Genomic DNA, 19,049 nt, shown 5'->3' with positions numbered 1-19,049 from the left:
AACATCGTAAAGCTTATAGACCAAATGAAATTAAATTTTTGGTCTAAAATCAAACTAAAAAAAGTAATAAGAAATCACACTCAGAATGAGAGAGAGAATTTCTACCGTAGTGTGTAAATTTTCCATACTTGTGTGCCACGTCAACTTACTTTTAAACATAAGATGGGATCCAGTTACATTAATGCGAAGTTTACACATATTTATTAAGTCGAATATATTGAAGAGTATACTACCGTACCTATAGAAAAATTTTCAAATGGGAGACAAAAAAAAAAAGTATTTATTCATTAATTAATTTTTAATTTTTTTTGTTCTGTATGGGCTATGTAGTACGTACTGAGGACGTTCGGATCTATCGTGTCTCTGAATGTGAATGGTCTTTTGGGGAATTTCAAAGGGAGTGTTCAATTGGGGAAGGCCAATTAGTGTCATTAACTCTGGTTCTTAAATCAAAATTTAATTTTTTTTTTTAAAAAAAAAAAAAAAAAAAAAAGTTAACAGCTGGCTGGTTATTAACTTATTACCCTCTAGAGATGGACAGAAATAAATATTACTTGCTCCTGGTCAGCGGCTTTTAGGCATTGGTTGGAAACTTGGAATAAGAACCTAAAAAGTTGGGGGATAAAAAGGAAGAAAACTTGAAAAGAAAAGTAAAAAATTAATTAAATTAAAGGTATAGGAAGAAGATGATGGAATGAAATGCAGCAACGTGTGAAATGTAAAATGAAATGAAAATGAAAGTGAAATGAAATCAAGGCTGGGAGTAATTTCAGGCTAGTGACTCTCCTGTGAACCCTCATATTCCATAAGACTAAATCCCTTCTCTCTCTCTCTCTCTCTCTCTTCCCTTTGTTTCTCTGTCTCTCTCCTTTCCACCTTTAGAAATTTAATGTAAAGTTATGATATAATCGAAGACCATTCCAAACTACCAATTCCACCTTCAATTCCTTCTGTTCTTTGTGTTTTTCTTTCTTTCTGAGTCTCTCTATTATTAGTTTCTTTCTTCTATAAAGAAAGCTCAAGCTTCTTCTAATTTCTTATCACTTTGGGTAGGCTGTAAATCTGTATCCTCCACTCATTTCCCTTCCCCTGTTATGGCTCAGTGTCTTACAACGTACCCATTTATTGTTCCTGTTTTTATAACCTCTTACTTTACCATTTCATTTATCTCTGCCTGATTCACTCCTTTTTGTACCTTCCTACAGCTTTCTCTTTCACTATATTTTTATCTTCCTTCATCTTCCCATTGTTGATAAAAAGTGAAACAAGGCTTGCTCTTGCTTGATTGCTTGCTACCATGGTCTATGTTTTGCTTCACATGATACTCTTCTTCTAGCCCACGCAGAAATCAGAACCCTTTTTCAGGTTCGTTGCTTTCTTCTTTTTCTTCTAACTAATGGTAAATTAGGAAAAGGATAGCGCTTGAAAAAGGAAAATGGTTGTTTTGTTTTGTTTCATCTGGATTGGCTGTCGTTGTTCTTTTGATTTAAATCTAATCAATGGATTGTTCTAAGCTAATGAGTCCAAGTGATTGTTGGGTTCTTTTCTTTTTGTTGTGAAAGTTTGAAGGTGGTGGCGTAACTGCTGGCTTGATTCTTGGTAGTTTGTCGTTCCAACATTCTGTCCAAATTTCAACTTTTTGGCTTGTTTTCATGATTTCAAAAATATAAAGCAAGTGACTACTTCTTTTCAATGGGTTGAACTATAGATAAATTTAGGCATAATTCCACCAAACCCAAATTTTCCTGCTTAATTTTGAAAAATTTTCCCCCCAATAGCCAGACATGGAAAGACCCAGAATCAAGAGTGGCTAATATCATCATATAGCATTAAGGACAAGTTTTTCCCATAACCAGAACTCAATAATCCAGAATCAAGATTGGCTAATATATTGAAATGAACACGATGATTTATTTCTATCATATAGCTTCAAGTTTCTACCAATGATTCAATGGTTATTCGTTAACTATCAATGTTTGTTGGACATTTTTTTCTAGGAATTTGTAAAGAACAAAAGTTGAAAAAAATGGCAAAGGACTATAGTGGCTCACCGAAGCATCACCATCTCGAGTCAAGAAGGAAGCGACTGACATGGATTCTCGCCGTCAGTGGACTGTGCATTTTATCATACATGTTGGGGGCATGGCAGAGCACCACAACGCCGCTCAATCAAACCGAGGCAATCTCCAAAGTCGGTTGCCCCGATCAAACATTCCCATCCACCAACACCCAATCCTCTTCTCCGACGCGTTTGCTCGACTTCGAGAGCCACCACGGCGTCGAAATCAACAATACAATTGAAGCAGTCACCAAGACGATCTCTCCCTGTGACATGTCGTACAGTGAATACACTCCCTGTCAAGATCCGATTAGGGCAAGGAAGTTCGATCGGAGTATGTTGAAATACAGAGAGCGCCATTGTCCTGCCAAGGAAGAACTACTCCTCTGTATGATTCCGGCGCCACCAAAGTACAAGACGCCGTTCAAGTGGCCGCAGAGCCGAGATTATGCTTGGTACGATAACATTCCTCATAGAGAGCTTAGCATTGAGAAAGCGGTACAGAATTGGATTCAGGTTGAAGGCGATCGTTTCCGATTTCCCGGCGGCGGCACGATGTTCCCTCGCGGTGCCGATGCTTACATTGACGACATTAACGAATTGATTCCTCTTACTAAGGGGAAGATTCGAACCGCCATTGATACGGGCTGTGGGGTAACTGAATTTCTTCCCTAGAAATTGTTTGTCTGTTGTTGAGTTTACATTGCAATAATTTTCGGATAATTTTTCTTGACAGTTTTTTTTTTTTTTTATAAAAAAAAAATAAATTAATTGAAGTTCTTGTTCTACTTAATGTTTTCATGTTTTTTAGATGGAAAAAAAATGATAAGATTCATTATGGCCATTAATATCTTTATTTATTGTTCATACAAATAAAATCTTTTTTCAAGTATAATTATAATTTCAATATTTGAAATGCATTTAATATCTTTATTTATTTTTCATACAAATAAAATCTTTTTTCAAGTATAATTATAATTTCAATATTTGAAATGCATTTATTATCTTTTTGTTGGTCCATCTACGTATTTACCTTTATAAAGAGTTTGTATTGTTTCTATATATTTATTTACCTTGTATGTGATTTTAAAAAGTGTTGGAGAAAAAAAATGATTAAATGATGTGACTTCTACGAGTGTATTTTATTTATTATACTAAATTATAAAAAATATTTTTAAATTTTTAAAAATTAAAAAAATATATCGTTAATTTTAGATGAGAACCAATTAATTTTTATTTAAGTTTGGAATTTTGAAAAGGAAAGGTGTGTGCATGGGCAATTGTTGATGTATTTTGGGTCATGGTACCCTACTGGCTTTGGTTGTGTTTTAGGTAGCAAGTTGGGGTGCTTATTTGCTAAAGAGAGACATCTTGGCCATGTCCTTTGCCCCAAGGGATACTCATGAAGCTCAAGTTCAATTTGCTCTAGAGCGTGGAGTTCCTGCAATGATTGGTATCATGGCCTCTCAAAGGCTCCCGTACCCGGCTCGGGCTTTTGACATGGCTCATTGCTCCCGTTGTCTGATTCCATGGGCTACTAATGGTAAGACCTAGCACAGGTTCATTTGTGAATGCCTCTGTTTCTTAAAATTGGAAACAAGAAACACGAAATAAAAAACAAAAGAAAAAAACGTTATCCAGTTGTCAGAAAAATAATTACTCTTAAACTTTACAGATGGATTGTACTTAATCGAACTGGACAGAGTTTTGAGACCCGGTGGCTATTGGATTCTCTCTGGCCCTCCCATTCGTTGGAAGAAGTATTGGAGAGGTTGGGAAAGAACACAAGAGGACTTGAAAGAAGAGCAAGATTCCATTGAAGAAGTTGCAAGGAGACTATGCTGGAAGAAAGTGGTCGAGAAGGATGATCTTGCAATATGGCAGAAGCCCCTTAACCACATCCAATGCATCAAGAATAAGAAAGTCTACAAAACACCCCACATTTGCAAATCAGACAATCCTGATGCTGCTTGGTATGTACTTTGCAAAAACAACCCCTAATCCTCTTAACATTAATTCTTATAATCATCATGTCTTTTCATTGTTCCTCTCTGCCCCGAGCCCAGGTACCGTAACATGGAGACGTGCATTACTCCATTGCCAGAAGTCAGTGGCTTCGATGAAGTTGCCGGTGGTGCAGTTGAGAATTGGCCACAGCGTGCATTTGCCGTGCCGCCTCGAATCAGTAGAGGAACAATAACAGGCATCACCTCGGAAAAATTCGAAGAAGATAACAAACTATGGAGGGAGAGGATTACATATTACAAAAAGATGATCCCCTTGGCGCAAGGACGGTACCGAAACATAATGGATATGAATGCAGATCTCGGTGGATTCGCAGCCGCTTTGTTGAAGTTTCCAGTGTGGGTTATGAACGTCGTCCCCGCGAATTCCGACCATGACACTTTGGGAGTGATATACGAACGTGGCTTAATCGGAACATACCAAGATTGGTGTGAGGCGTTCTCGACGTACCCGAGAACATATGACTTAATCCACGCTAATGGCATATTTAGCATATACCAAGATAGGTAAGGCTGAAGAAATGAGAAATGAATCAAATAATGCAACTCTTCTTGTATTAATGATTTAATCTCTTAATGGATTGTTTTGTGAAATGCAGGTGTGATATTACTTACATTCTATTGGAGATGGATAGGATATTGAGGCCAGAAGGGACAGTAATATTTAGGGATACAGTGGAAGTATTGGTGAAGGTTCAAACAATAACAGATGGAATGAAGTGGAAGAGCCAAATTATGGATCATGAAACTGGGCCATTTAATCCTGAGAAGATTCTTGTGGCTGTTAAAACTTATTGGACTGGTGAAACCAACCAACAACAAGAGAAACAAGCATAGTCAATTTTTAAGATTACTAAAAGAGTTTGTACTTTTTGTTTTTTTTTTTTTTTTTTTTTGTATTTTTTTTTTAAATTTTACTTTCCACATTTTTCTCACTTAGGTGTGTAATTTTTCTTGCCTCTTTACTATTTCCTGTTCCTATTTTGTAATTTTCTAAGTAATTCTTTTTCAAACATTTATATCATTTGGGACATTATTGTTCCAACTTGAATTTTTGTTAATCATATATAATGTTCTTCCCATCAGAAAACTAAGAGAATCTACGTATATTGCTTATGAATTACCATTATGAAGGTTAGTAATTAAAGACTTCTTTTCTTAAAATTTGATTTTGACTTACTAGTTTTGAGTCTAATTGTTGTAGGACAAAATGACAATAGAATAGTATGTTGGTTAATTTACACGTTTGATTTTTAAAATTTTAAGTTTGTATGTAATATGTTTTTGGACTTTAAAGTTTTAGAATTTTTAAGTTAATTTGTGTTTATTTGTTATTGCACTTATTTGTGTATAAGAAATATTCGACCTATTGGATATTATTAAAAGAAAAAACATATCTATTAGATACACAAACTCAATTTTACGTCAAAATCAATTAGTTTTAAAAAAATATTAAATATGTCATATCATAGAATATAAAATTGAAATTTCAGTGATTTATTAGGCGCTTGTAAATTCTATGAACCTATAGACGCAATTAATGTTCACAGTCGGTACATTTTTTTTATTGTAGGAAAATGTTATGCACGAATTTAATAAGTTTATGAACTATGTCTAATTTCACATATATTTAGGTTAAAATAGCATTTTGGTCTTTGTACTTCGAAGTTTGTTTAATTTAGTCACTTTCGAAGTTTGTTTAATTTAGTCACTTTCGAAGTTTGTTTAATTTGGTCACTATAATTTTAAAGTTTCAATTTTGGTTCTTATACTTTCAATAAATCTTAAGTTTAATCACTCAAAATTAATTTTTATTGAAATTGATCCAATTATTAATAATAATAACAATAATAAGTAAGAAAATATAATATATGAATATGTTCCAATTTTAGTGAAAATGCTAATAGATAATAAAATATTTTTTAAAAATCAATAATAAACAAATAATAGAACTTAATTTAAAATTTATTAAAATTATAAAAACTAAAATTTGACATTTGAAATTAATGTGTCTCGAACTATAAAGACAATATTGGTATTTTAACCTACTCTTTTATCTTGAGATATTATGAACTAGAGGGTCAATTTACCTAGAAAAGGCTATGATGCTTTTTCATTTTCTTAAAGTCTTGGAATATTTAAAATGGACATGAGGATTTATTTATTTTTGAAAAGCAATTAATCTAGTTCGTTAGTGGTTAGTACAATTATTGCATGTTCATATGTATACGATATCATTATATTGTTTGTTACCTATTTTCCTTGGTTTTCCTCTAAAGAGTGGTTTAATGGACCATTAACTAAATGTTCCACCCATTAAAGTAAGTTTAAATCAGTGATAATTAACATATATTCTTTTTCTTTAGATCAGAAGTTCAACTCTCAACCACCAATTGTGTTGTGGGTGTCAAACCTACTTGTTGCACAAGCAAAACTTTATTTTAAACTTGTGTTTTATGAGTTCAATTGGGGCTAATTTTTGGGTTGACCATCTTGTAAGCCCTAGATTTTCTTTTACATGATCTGGGGATGACCTAAAGAATAGAAGGAGAATGAACAGAAGTATAAAATTGGAAGAAAGGCAACATTTCAATTTTTCAGCGACAGATTCTACAAAGTTGTCGATTGCTTGGTGGTTATTTGGTGATTTATTTCTGGTGTTTTGAATAAAAATTATTTGGTTAATTTTTTTGGAGGAGATCTTAGTGGATTGTTGTTATATTGTTTGGGTCCTATTAGTTGGTATCATAGAGGGTTTTAATTTAATCATTGTTATAGAGTCTACTAGTAATGGTGGAGGTAGTTTGATGATAAAATTGACATCAACCAATTATTCCATCTGAGCTTTGTGATGGAGGATTTGTTATATTACAAATATTTATTTTATCCAATTGAAACAACCACAAAAGCAGATGACACAATTTCTAAACCTGCAAAACTAGAGAAAATAGAAGAAAAAGATTGGAAAAAATTAAAGAGAAACTTTGGTGATTATTAGGTAGTGGGTTGATATTAGCATTTTTAACCATGTGTCTAAGGAACTCAAGGAGTTGTGGAAGAAATTAAAAGGTCTTTATGAAATGAAGACCACACATAACAAAGATTCTTTAATCAAACAACTTTTTAATTTGAAATTAAAGGGCAGGAAGTTTGTTTCTGAGCATTTGAGTGACGTTCAAGATATTATTAATAAACTGACTACTATGAAGATGATTTTGATGATGAATTGGAGGCTTTTTTGTTGTTGAGTTCTTTGTTGGACAGTTGGAAAACCTTAGTTGTGACTATTAGTAACTCTGCTCCAGAAGGTATTTTGTCTTTGGATGTTATCAAACAAAGCGTGTTCAACGAAGAGATAAGAAGAAAGAAGATGGAAATTGATAATTCATATGCTCTTATTGTTGAGAATCGTGGAAGAAACAAGAGTAAAGGACCTAAAGACTGTAGTAATTCAAAAGGGAGGCCCAAGTCTAGAGATAAAGAGACTAGGACATGTCATTACTGTAACAAGCCTGACCATATAAAAAAGTTTTGCTATCGTTGGAAGAAAGAACGAAGTAAGAAGCAAGACTCACAAAAAGAAAAAGATGACAAAAATACTACAACAATTATTTCTTAGAGTTATAATGTTGCCACTTTGATTTGTGCAATAAGTGAGTGTCATCATGTAGAGAGTTCAAACACAGAGTGAGTGATAGATTTAGGTGCTTCATACCATTGTGTTCCCAAAAAAGAGTATTTCATGAACTATCAATCTTGTGATTTTGGTAATGTGAAGATGGCAAACGAGAGTTCAACTAGCATAATTGGGTTAGGTGATATTCATATGAAGACAAGTGTTGGGTGCACACTTACATTAAAGAATGTACGTCATATTCTTGATTTAGGCCTTAACTTGTTATCTGCAAATGTCCTTAATCAAGAAGAATTTTGACATACCTTTTGTGATGGTAAGTGAAAATTGTCTAAGGGTTTAATAATAGTTGCTCGAGGTGAGTTATGTTGCTCTTTGTATAAAACAAACTAGAGCATATGTTCTTCTAAGTTAAATGCAGTAGAAGAAAAGAATTCTCCAAATTTGTGGCATCGAAGGCTAGGGCATATGAGTGATAAGAGGATGAAATTGTTGGTAGATAAATCTCTTATCCCTATTGATAAAGCATTTTCTTTTGACCCTTGTGATCATTGTTTGACAAGTAAGCAACATAGAATTTTCCTTTTTTGGGAAGTCCACCAGAAGGCAAGAAAAACTGAAGTTAATATATTCTAATATTTATTGGCCTATTGAGGTGGAGTCACTTGGTGGCAATAAATATTTTGTCACTTTTATTAATGATGCTACTCAAAGAACTTGGGTGTATATGTTGAAGACAAAAAGCCGAGTCTTCGAGATTTTTGGGAAGTTTCATGCCATGGTAGAAAGAGAGATCGAAAGAAAATTGAAGTGTCTTCGATCTAACAATGGTGATGAGTATACTTCGAATGAGTTCAAGTATTATTGTCCACAACATGGCATTAGACATGTGAAGACAGAGCCTAGACACCACAACACAATGGAGTTGTTGGGTTGTATGTCCTAAAACTCGCAGTTTGTAATTTTAAACATATTCTATTTACAATAAAAATGTTATTTCCAGTTATTCAATTAAATTGTTGTTGAACATGTAAATTGCATTTGACTAAATCAAATAAACTAAGATTCATGGCTATTACATGAATACTTGAACTATATGTAGAAACATAAGAGTAGATCAACTTCGAGTAGATAGCCAAAATGATCTATATTATACGAATAAGGCTGGATACCACTTAGTAGATGTTACAAATGTTGTAAAGTGCTACAAAGAAAGTGATCATAATTTGTTCATGTGGAGATATGAGGAGTGGGGGCATCCTATGTAAAGAGTTTGCATAAGATCGGACTAAGAAATAAATCACTTTTACTTTATAACGTTGTTTACTGTTTAAGACTGACTATTTCAAAGCGATGACCCAGATAACTTAACCTTAATCTTGAGCTAACTATGAACTCCCATTTATTCGATATTATCCTTAGATATGCATGGGTGAGGGTTGACTCAACAACGATGGCTCAATAAACCTCCCATTTCAGCGGAGACTGGGTAGATAGTTGGGGACATAGAATCTAAGATAGAATTCACTCCTACCCACTTTTAGAAATATTAGAGAGATTATCCTCTTAAAGTATTGATTTCAGGTCTTAAACAAGGGCTCCACCCTCTCATTGGTCCGAGAAGAACTCGGTTTGGTGATTGAATCATAAATTAGTTGTTCATTAGATGATCAATGGGACTTAAGGAACAAGAGGTAATCTCGAGGGTAAAACAACTATTGACCCAACCGTTATTACGAATAACCTATGAAGGTTAACTTACTAATGATGGTTATATAAAGTGGACACAATATATCTATAGTAAGGGAAATATAACTACTGAGTTTTAGTGGATAAAAAGTTAATTAGGATAAAGATTTTAGTCAGTTAATCTAGGATTATTAGAGTCCATAATCTGCAGGTCCATTAGGACCCCTTACTAACTCACAAATGGAATAAACATAGCGTGATTAGTGAATTTGAAAAGTTCAAATTCGAATTAAAGGAATTAATAATTATATGCGGTATAATTACACGTTTAATTACCGAACTAAACGAAATTAGAGAATTGGTTAATATTTAAATTTGATTTAAATACCAATTTATATGAATAGAGATTCATGGTTGTGGAATTGGCATTTTATTAATTTAATATTGGACATTAAATTATTTTAATTAATTAAATCAATTAAATTGAAAATTGAAAATTTGAATTTTTTGAAAATTCAAATTTAGAAATCAATTTTGTTTTAATTTATTTTTTTTGAATATTAGTGAAAATTCAATTAATTAATTTTAAATCAACTTTAAATAGAATTGATTTTGATTTTGAAGAATTGTTTTTTTTTTCTTCAAGCAAGTGGGTTTTTCCCACATTAGTCACCAAATTCCACTTCAACCTCTAAGTAGGTGGTGTCAACTTAGAATTCAATTTGATTGCATGACTGAATGTGATAAAGATCAACTCACTTCAGCTGATTCAAGGGCAAACAAATTGGGTTTTCTCTGATTTTGAGCTGAAGAAGGTTTTCTTTAGCTAGAAACCTAAAAACTAGAAATCACTCCTCTAAAATTCCCTCTAATCCCAACTTATTTTGAGTCTCACAACTCAATCTAAGGTCCTAGAGAATAGTAGGGAAGATCTATTGGTGATCCATAAGCTTTTAGAGTTAGAATTGAAGTTGATTTCGTGGATCAAAGAAGTTCATCACAGGTATTTTAGAAACCTTATTGTTATTCTATGGTCATGCTTGATTTAATGCTAAAGTTGATGAATTAAAGTGCTTAATGATCTTGATTTCTTCTGCTAATTGCTTGCTTACTCCAACACTTGTTGAGAGGATGAATAGAACTATGGAGAAGGTGAAGAGTATGCTTAGAATGTCTGATCTTTCTAAGACAATTTGATTAATTGATCTCCATCAATTCCTCTTGGTTTAGACATTCCAAAGAGTATGGAAGGGACATGATCCCACTTATTTCCAACTCAGAGTCTTTGGCAGCAAGGCATACATGTATGTTCCTAAGGAATAGAGATCAAAGCTTGATTTAAAGACCAATCCATGTATTTTTGTTGGGTATGTGGATGAAGAGTATGGTCATAGGCTCTACGATTCAGAAAAGAAAAAGATAGTGAGAAACAGAGATGTAGTATTCTTTGAGCACGAGAAAGGTGCAGATCTTCTTAGTACAAGGTACACTTCTACTTCAAAGTTGTGTTTTGATATTACTAATGATTCTACTTCTACTCCTGACATTCAGCTGAAAAATGAGAATGTTGATGATGTACATGATGATGTTGGTAAGATACAAATTGATGGTAATGTACTAGATCATGTTGATGATGATGATCTTGATAAGTCTTCATCCGATGAAGAAATTCATGAGGAAGATGCATATGAGAAAGTGATTTGTGGAGAAATTCATGAGGAGGGGGAGTAATCTATTCCCCAAGTGGAGGATACTCATGCTCGAAAGTCCACCATGAAAGGATTGGATCCCATAGCGGAAGCGTTGTGAACGCTTTGCATCCCACAAATTGATTTTTACATAAACAAAAACAATAGACTAAAACAGAATATACATAGAAGAAATATGTAAATAGCATGTTGTAGGGAAAGGATGAACCATTCTTACCTTTGTAGATTTCCAAGCTTCTAGAACGATCCTCTCAATGTTCCAACAAACGAGTCCTCTAACGATCTTGAACACGATCGTTTCCTCAAACAATCTTGAACACTACCACAAGAGTAACCTTGTTATTCTTAAAGATTCCAATATAAGGATGGGTAGTACCCAACTATTTGAAGAGGACGACGAGGAAAACTTTTTGGGAGAGTAGAGAGGATTTCTTTTGTGGCTTAAGGAAAAAAATTGCATAATAAATGCTTGCAATTTTGTTTCATTCTGTGTGTCTCCAAAAGGGTCATAAGGATGACTTTATATAGATAATGGTTAACCCCTTCTCTTATTCTTTTTTCAACTTTTCCTTGTGCAAAATTAATTAAATAACACTTATTTAATTATTTTACACATTAATTAAATAACACTTATTTAATTAATTAGCACATTAATTAAATAACTATTTATATATTAAATTCAATTTAATGTATCTATATTTAATTATCATAAATATCATATGTATGTATGCAACACCACTCTATTAATTAATTCTTTGTGAATCTAATTCACTTGAGTTAATTATTTGAATCTCATCCAAATGTTTCTTTCCAACTTAATTTGAATTATAGATCACATCCATAATCAATTACATATTAATCATATTAATATACAATTTCTTCAAATTGATTTGAACAATTCAAATCATCCCTCTTTAATATTCTTTAATGAGCTAAAAAGGGGACCTTGATGGACATGTAGATCAAAAGCTCCAACAATATGAGATTAATTGGCTAAACTCATTAACCAAGTTAATCAATATTCGTTAACTGTAGGTACACTTCACTAAAAACCCACATATGCACTATTCTCACTACAAATATATTTATGTGTCTGCAAATATAGACCAATAACAATAAATTAGTCCTTCACAAGTGTTCGTAACTGCAACGGGGTCAAATTACCGTTTTACCCTTGAGTTACCTTTGACTCCTCAAGTATTAGTGCTTCTCTAATGAACAATCGATTTACGGTCTAACCAATAAATCGAAACTCCTCTGGGCCAATGAGAGGGCAGGACCCTTTGTTTAAGTCTCGGAGACCACTTAAGGGAACACTCATCTACTTACCCTAAAAACAGGAAGGAATGAATTCCATAATGTATTATTATGTTCCTAACTCTTCGCTCGGTCTTGCCTCCAAAATGGTAGGGCATATTAAGTCGACGAACTGGACACCCTCACCTATATAAATCAAAGGACAATCCCTCGTGAACAAGAGTTCATAATATACTCAAGATTAAGACTAAGTTGCCTAAGTCATCCTATTGAAATAGGAACTTAACTAGTTAACGGTGTTACATCTAGTGATTACTATTACACGTTCCGGTCTTATGCAAACTCATTGCATAGGATACATCCACTCGCGTGTCACTTAAAAAAACGCGTTGGATCATTGTACTTGTATCAAATACAAAGTGAGTTGTATCCATAGTGTCACCAGGATAAGGTACTCAACTTTATTCATATACTATGTATCATTTAGGTTGTATCTTGAACAATGATCCCTGTATGTCTCCACATACAGTGCAAGACTCATAAGGCAATCTTGGATGTTAGTTTATTGGATTTAAGATTATTAAGACAAAATAGAAGATAAATATTTATTGAATTAACATCTGTAACTCTTTATTGATAATGATCAATTAATAACACTTACTATCTACGAGTTTCAAGGTATGAAACCCATCACACCAGAGTGCATAAACCTTCAACAAGGTATCCAAGCTCAGAATTCATTTTAGTTATTGAAGATGGAGAGCCAAAGAACTATCAAGAGGTTTTGTCTCATGATGAAAAAGATCAATGGCTTGACGCAATGAAGGAGAAGATAAATTTCCCCAAAAATAATGAAACGTATGAGCTATTGAAACCTCCAAAGGACAAGAAAGTATTGAAAAACATATGGGTTTTCATGTACAATGAGGATGGTGAGAAGATAGTGAATCATATTAGTGGTTAAGGGATTCAACCAGAAAAAGGGTATTGACTTTGATGAGATCTTCTCTCCAGTTATCAAAATGATATCTATCAGAACGGTGTTGGGATTTACAGCAAGTCTTGATCCTGAGATAGAGCAACTTGATGTAAAAATCAATTTTTTACATGGTGGCTTGCATGAAGAGATCTACATGGAGCAACCCGGAGGATTTGAAGAAAAAGAAAAAAAGATAAACTTGTTTGTAAGTTGAAGAAGAGTTTATGGACTTAGTAGGAACCAAGGGAATGGTACAAGAAATTTTTAAGATTATTAAAAGAGTTTGTATTTTTTGTATTTTTTTTTATAAAAAAAGTTACTTTCCACATTTGTCTCACTCAGGTTTGTGTACTTTTTCTTGCTTCTTTACTATTTCCTGTTCCTATTTTGTAATTTTCTAAGTGGTTTGTGTACTTTTTCTTGCTTCTTTACTATTTCCTGTTCCTATTTTGTAATTTTCTAAGTAACTCTTTTTCAAACATTTATATCATTTGGAACATTATTGTTCCAACTTGGATTTTTGTTAATCATACATAATGTTCTTCCCATTAGAAAACTAAGAGAATCTACATATATTGCTTATGAATTACCATTATGAAGGTTAGTAATTAAAGTTTTTTTTTTTTTTTAAATGATTTAACTTATTAGTTTTGAGTCTAACTGTTGTAGCATAAAATGTCAATGGAATAGTATGTGTGTTAATTTACATGTTTGGTTTTTAAAAGTTTAAGTTGGTATCTAATGTGTTTTTGGACTTTAAAGAATGTCTAATAGGTTTTAGAATTTTAAGTTTGTGTTTATCTATTATTGAACTTAATTTGTGTATAAGAAATCTTCGACCTATTGAATATTATTAAAAAGAAAAAAAAAAAATCTACTAGATACACAAATTCAATTTTATGTCAAGATGGATCTGTTTAAAAAAATATTAAATATATCATATTATAGAATATAAAATTCAAATTTAGTGATTTATTAGGCGCTTGTAAATTCTATGGACTTATTAGACACGATAAATGTTCACAATCTGTTAAACATTTTTTTTTTAGGAAAATGTTATGCGTGAATTTAATAAGTTTATGAACTAAATGTGTAATTTCACATATATTTAGGTTGGTAGTACTTTGGAATTTGTTTAATTTAGTCACTATAATCTTAAATTTCAATTTTATTTCTTATACTTTTAATAAATCTTAAGTTTAAACACTCAAAATTAATTTTTATTGAAATTATCAGATTACTATAATTATTATTATTAATAAGTAAGAAAATACAATATATTAATATGTTTCTAAAATTTATAGTGAAATAAAATATTTTTTAAAAATCAATAATAAACTAGTAGTAAAATTTAGTTGAAGATTTATTGAAATTATATAGATTAAAATTTAACATTTGAAATTATTAAGTCTGAAACTATAAAGACAATAATAGTATTTTAACCTATTTTTTTATCTTGAGATATTGTGAACTAAGGGTCAATTTACCTAGAAAAGGCTAGGATGTTTTTTTTATTTCTTAGGGGGCGTTTGGTGCGCAAAATTGAATTGAATTGAGTTGGTAATTATTTAGAAGGAGAGTAATTGAGAGAGTTGATGCGAATAATGAATTGAGAAATATGAGTTATTGCAAATAACGAGGTAATAAACCTATTTAATAATTGGTGAACCCAACTTGAGGGCCAAACACTACCTTAAAGTCTTAGAATATTTAAAATGGAAAGTGAATTTAGAGTTACTAAGGTCTCGTTGGGTAATTGTTTGTTTGTTTTTTTTTTTTTTTTTTTTTTTTTTTTTTGAAAGCAATTAATTAATCTAGTTCGTTAGTAGTTAGGACAATTATGCATGTTCATATGTATACAATATCATTACATTGTTTATTACCTATTTCCCATGGTTTTTCTCTAAAAGGTGATTCAATAGATCATCAACTAAATGTTCCACACATCAAAGTAAGTTTAGATCATTGATAATTAATATATATTCTCTTCTTTTAGATCGGAAGTTTAATTCTCAACCTCTAATTGTTGTATTAAACAAAGAACTAAAGATTTCATATAGTAAATTCTTACAATTTAGAGTCAAATGATCATATTCTCATTTTACATATGAAAGTTGGATTACAAAATTTTGATGAATATTATTAAAATTAATATGTGAACTCATGAGTTGGAGAAATTATTCGATGAAACCACTACAATGTGAACAAGATAATCTTTTTATGGTTAAATTATGATAGAGAAATATCTCAGTTTTATATTAAATCTACATCTCTCGATTATTATGATGCATAATCAATTATTTATTCTCATTTTGATATAAATTTTTGCCTTTCTTTTCATGAGGTCAATTCTTTGGTTGTAAAGCCATTGCCACAAATAAAATGACAAAACTTATTAAAAAAGAAAAGTTGTTTTATCCAATTCAATCTCAACCAATTAAAGGAATATACCTACTTTTATCACATCAATCTCAAAATGCTGCCTTTTTTCGTTTGCAGAAGTAGTGTATTGATGCAAAACAGAGGACCTCGAAAGTAACAAAGACAATAAACACACGACCACATATGACCCTAAAGCCAAACCAAAGACAAAGCTAACATAGAAAATATCATAAAACTAATATAACTAATATAACCAAACAGAAAATCATAAAACAAACAATAACTTTGTTCATTGTGCCAAGAAGAGATTTGCACCTAAATGACTGACATATTGTCAGAGACTTCGTTAACTCATGTATGAATTTAGGTCATGTTTATCAAATTGTAATTTACCTCTAAGGATCAAATGGTCAAGATAAAGGTAATAATAAATGTGAAAAAAATTCATAATTAGCAGTAACCATAACGGTAACAGTAACAATGTGACGTAATTTGTAAACACGATTGGATTGAGCACGCTCCATTCGTCAATCATTTGCATTTTTTATTACATGTTTGGAAATGAGCCTTATGTGTTAGTACAGATGTAGAACACATGCAAACAATACCAAATGTAATCAAATGGGTCCCAACTTTTACAATACCATTGATTTATTACGTTTTTACTACCGTAAACGTGGCTTTAAATCTCCCATCGCGAGGAGTTGACAAACTCTATATAAAATGAGTGGGAGTAGAATGTTAGGAAGTGAGAAGAGATTATAACTATTTTAAGTATTAAATTTTAGTACAGTATTTTGAGTTAAAGGCATAAATGTATGGTATTTTATATATATATTTACGTTCGAATCTCTCTTCATTTTCAATTGTAAATCTCAAACGGAGAAAGAAAGAAAAGGGTATCAAAAAAAGGAAGAAAAGAAGGAAAGAAGAGAGAAGGCCAAGTATCAGATTTGACAATATTTTTTTTCCAGATTTTCTCCTAAAATCCTGGCTAGCGTGTGCTAAACCCTCCTCAATTCTCATCTTCTTGTCCTTCGTTAGTCCTCTAGCGTGTCATCGTCTTGACTCGAAATTCAACCATACGCCAACTCCGTTCATTCCTAGATCCCAGTCGCGCCACCCAACTGCTTGTCTACGCATTCAGCTGCTCGTTATCAATCGTGCTGCCCAACTAGTTGTTTGCCTCTTCCACTATTGGCCGCAAAACAGTACCGCCCAGCTGCAATTTGTCCAGCCTCGATATAGATAGGTATTGTTGTCCCCCTCTCATTTCTCTCTCATAATTCAATACGTGAGAGACGATAAAAGAAGGTTTCTTTTCTCTTCTCCTTTCTCTCTCATAATACAATACCTAAGAGATGATCAAAGAGAATCTCTTTTCCCTTCTCCTTTCTCTCTCATAATTGTTCCTCTCTCCCCTATCGTCTATCTCGTTTAGTTAGAAATTGTAAGATCCCAATCAAATGGTGAATATTTAAATTCTAGCCATCGACAGAAGTGCGATGGAGGCTTGACAAGACGAAATAGAGATTCTAAATTCGAAATCGGAAGATGAAGAAGAAGATAAATAATTAACAAATAATTTTTTTCTCAGTAATTTCAGTCCCTTAACTTACAGAATTATCAACCATCCCGTACGTAGTAATTATTTCTTTCTTTTTCTATTATTCACTAATTTTTCTTCAACAACACATTAAAATTACAATGTAATTAACTACTAAACATCACGAAATGTTCAAACAATCATAATTACTATAGTGTAATACAATTTTAATAAATGTCTATTAAATGAAAAGAAAAATTGGGCATCTTTTGATGTTCCATTTGTGAATTATTAGTAAAAAAAAATTATTATATGTATTATGGATATATGTGTTATTATATATATCTCATACATGTGTTAGTTTAGTATATATATTCATTGGTGCGGGGTGGAGACGGGGTTGGGATCGGGGAATGTAATTTTCATCCTCATTCCCATTTAATCAATGGAAAAAAATCTTCTCTACTCCCTCCCCCAATTTTCCATCTAATCGGGATTCTCCGTTCTAGTGGGGGCAATCTCCAACTCCGCTAGAACTAAAAATTTGTGTAATTCTTTTTTTAGAAAAATTCAGATGAAATTACCCACTCAGAATTAGTTGAAATTGGATTCTAAAAAAAATCTTCATTTACTTTTTTTCTAATCATGATACAATGAAATAAAATTCTTTCAAAAATTATTTAAATTGTTAATTTCTAGTCGTATATTATTGTATTTCCTAATAAAAACTAAATAATATTTCTTCAAAATTTAAATTTATACATTTATACATATACACATATATATAGAATAACCTTTGTAGAAAATAACCTAAAAGTTATTTTGTGTGTGAAATTGAAAATTAGTTAGGTAAATTTACAAATAAACTAATGCATGCTTAAAACTCTATACATAGGAGATATTTAGAGGCGCATGAATAGTAGAATACTTATTTGAAATTTAAGCTGTAAAATCCTTTGAATTCCTTAATAAAATCTTCTCAATCATAGTGGATGTAGATATTGTAATAGCCGAACCATTCTAAAAATCTCTATGCGTCCATACCTCTTATCTCTCCTTTCCTCATCCTGTATTCTCTTTTTTAACATCATTGTGAACTCCAAATCTGCATAAAAATCATATCAGAAATCAAAGAACAGAAAGGGTTGGTGAAGAAGAAAGCAATCGAGAGAGAGATAAAGCTGCTGTGAGAAAGAGAAGTTTTTTCTTCTTTTTGCAAAATACAAATTGAAAAGATTAGTCTAAAAAGAAACTCACCTTGCATGTAAATTTGGTTTTGCAATGACTACACTCTGTCCACTGCTGACATCTAGCTAATCTTCCTTTTTGATCTGCTTTGTTCCGAGCGTGGACATGAAAAATAAAGTTTAAGCCCAACAAATTGGTATCAGAACTGTGTGAAGATCAAGAAGGGTCCAAGAATTACTCTAAGAAACACTTTCTTGATTAAAAATGGTTGTGGCAGGCTATGATATTGAGAAGTTTAATGGGAAGGGAGAAAGCAAAGGTAAAGGCCATTCTTGGCCAGCAGAAGGCTCTAAAAGCCATCACAAACCCAACCAAACTATCTCAATCAGTGACCAAAGAAGAAAGAGAAGAAATAGGGAGTGCAGCCTACGGTACAATTCTTTTGAATTTAAGTGATAATGTGCTTACAGAAATAATAGAAAAAGAAACAACATATGAAATATGGGTGAAGCTAGATGAATTGTACCTCTCAAGGGATTTACCTTATCGGGTGTACCTTAAAGAAAAGTTTTTTTTACATAC

At 32.1% G+C, this 19,049-nt stretch overlaps 1 protein-coding gene across 1 annotated transcript; it reads left to right on the top strand.

Moving 5' to 3' along the window:
• Positions 1–793: 793 nt before the first annotated feature.
• On the top strand, positions 794–5,173 carry LOC120068086 (probable methyltransferase PMT18). Its single transcript, XM_039019784.1, has 6 exons — positions 794–1,365; positions 1,998–2,713; positions 3,392–3,602; positions 3,735–4,032; positions 4,126–4,590; positions 4,683–5,173. Exons 2-6 carry the CDS (start codon positions 2,027–2,029, stop codon positions 4,918–4,920), a joined length of 1,899 nt encoding a protein of 632 aa, XP_038875712.1. The 5' UTR covers positions 794–1,365; positions 1,998–2,026; the 3' UTR covers positions 4,921–5,173.
• Positions 5,174–19,049: the final 13,876 nt, after the last annotated feature.

The sequence above is a fragment of the Benincasa hispida genome, chromosome 12 (assembly GCF_009727055.1).
Source record: "Benincasa hispida cultivar B227 chromosome 12, ASM972705v1, whole genome shotgun sequence".
Lineage (NCBI taxonomy): Eukaryota > Viridiplantae > Streptophyta > Magnoliopsida > Cucurbitales > Cucurbitaceae > Benincasa > Benincasa hispida.
Note: the sequence above shows the minus strand (reverse complement) of the source record. Positions and strands in the feature narration are given on the sequence as shown.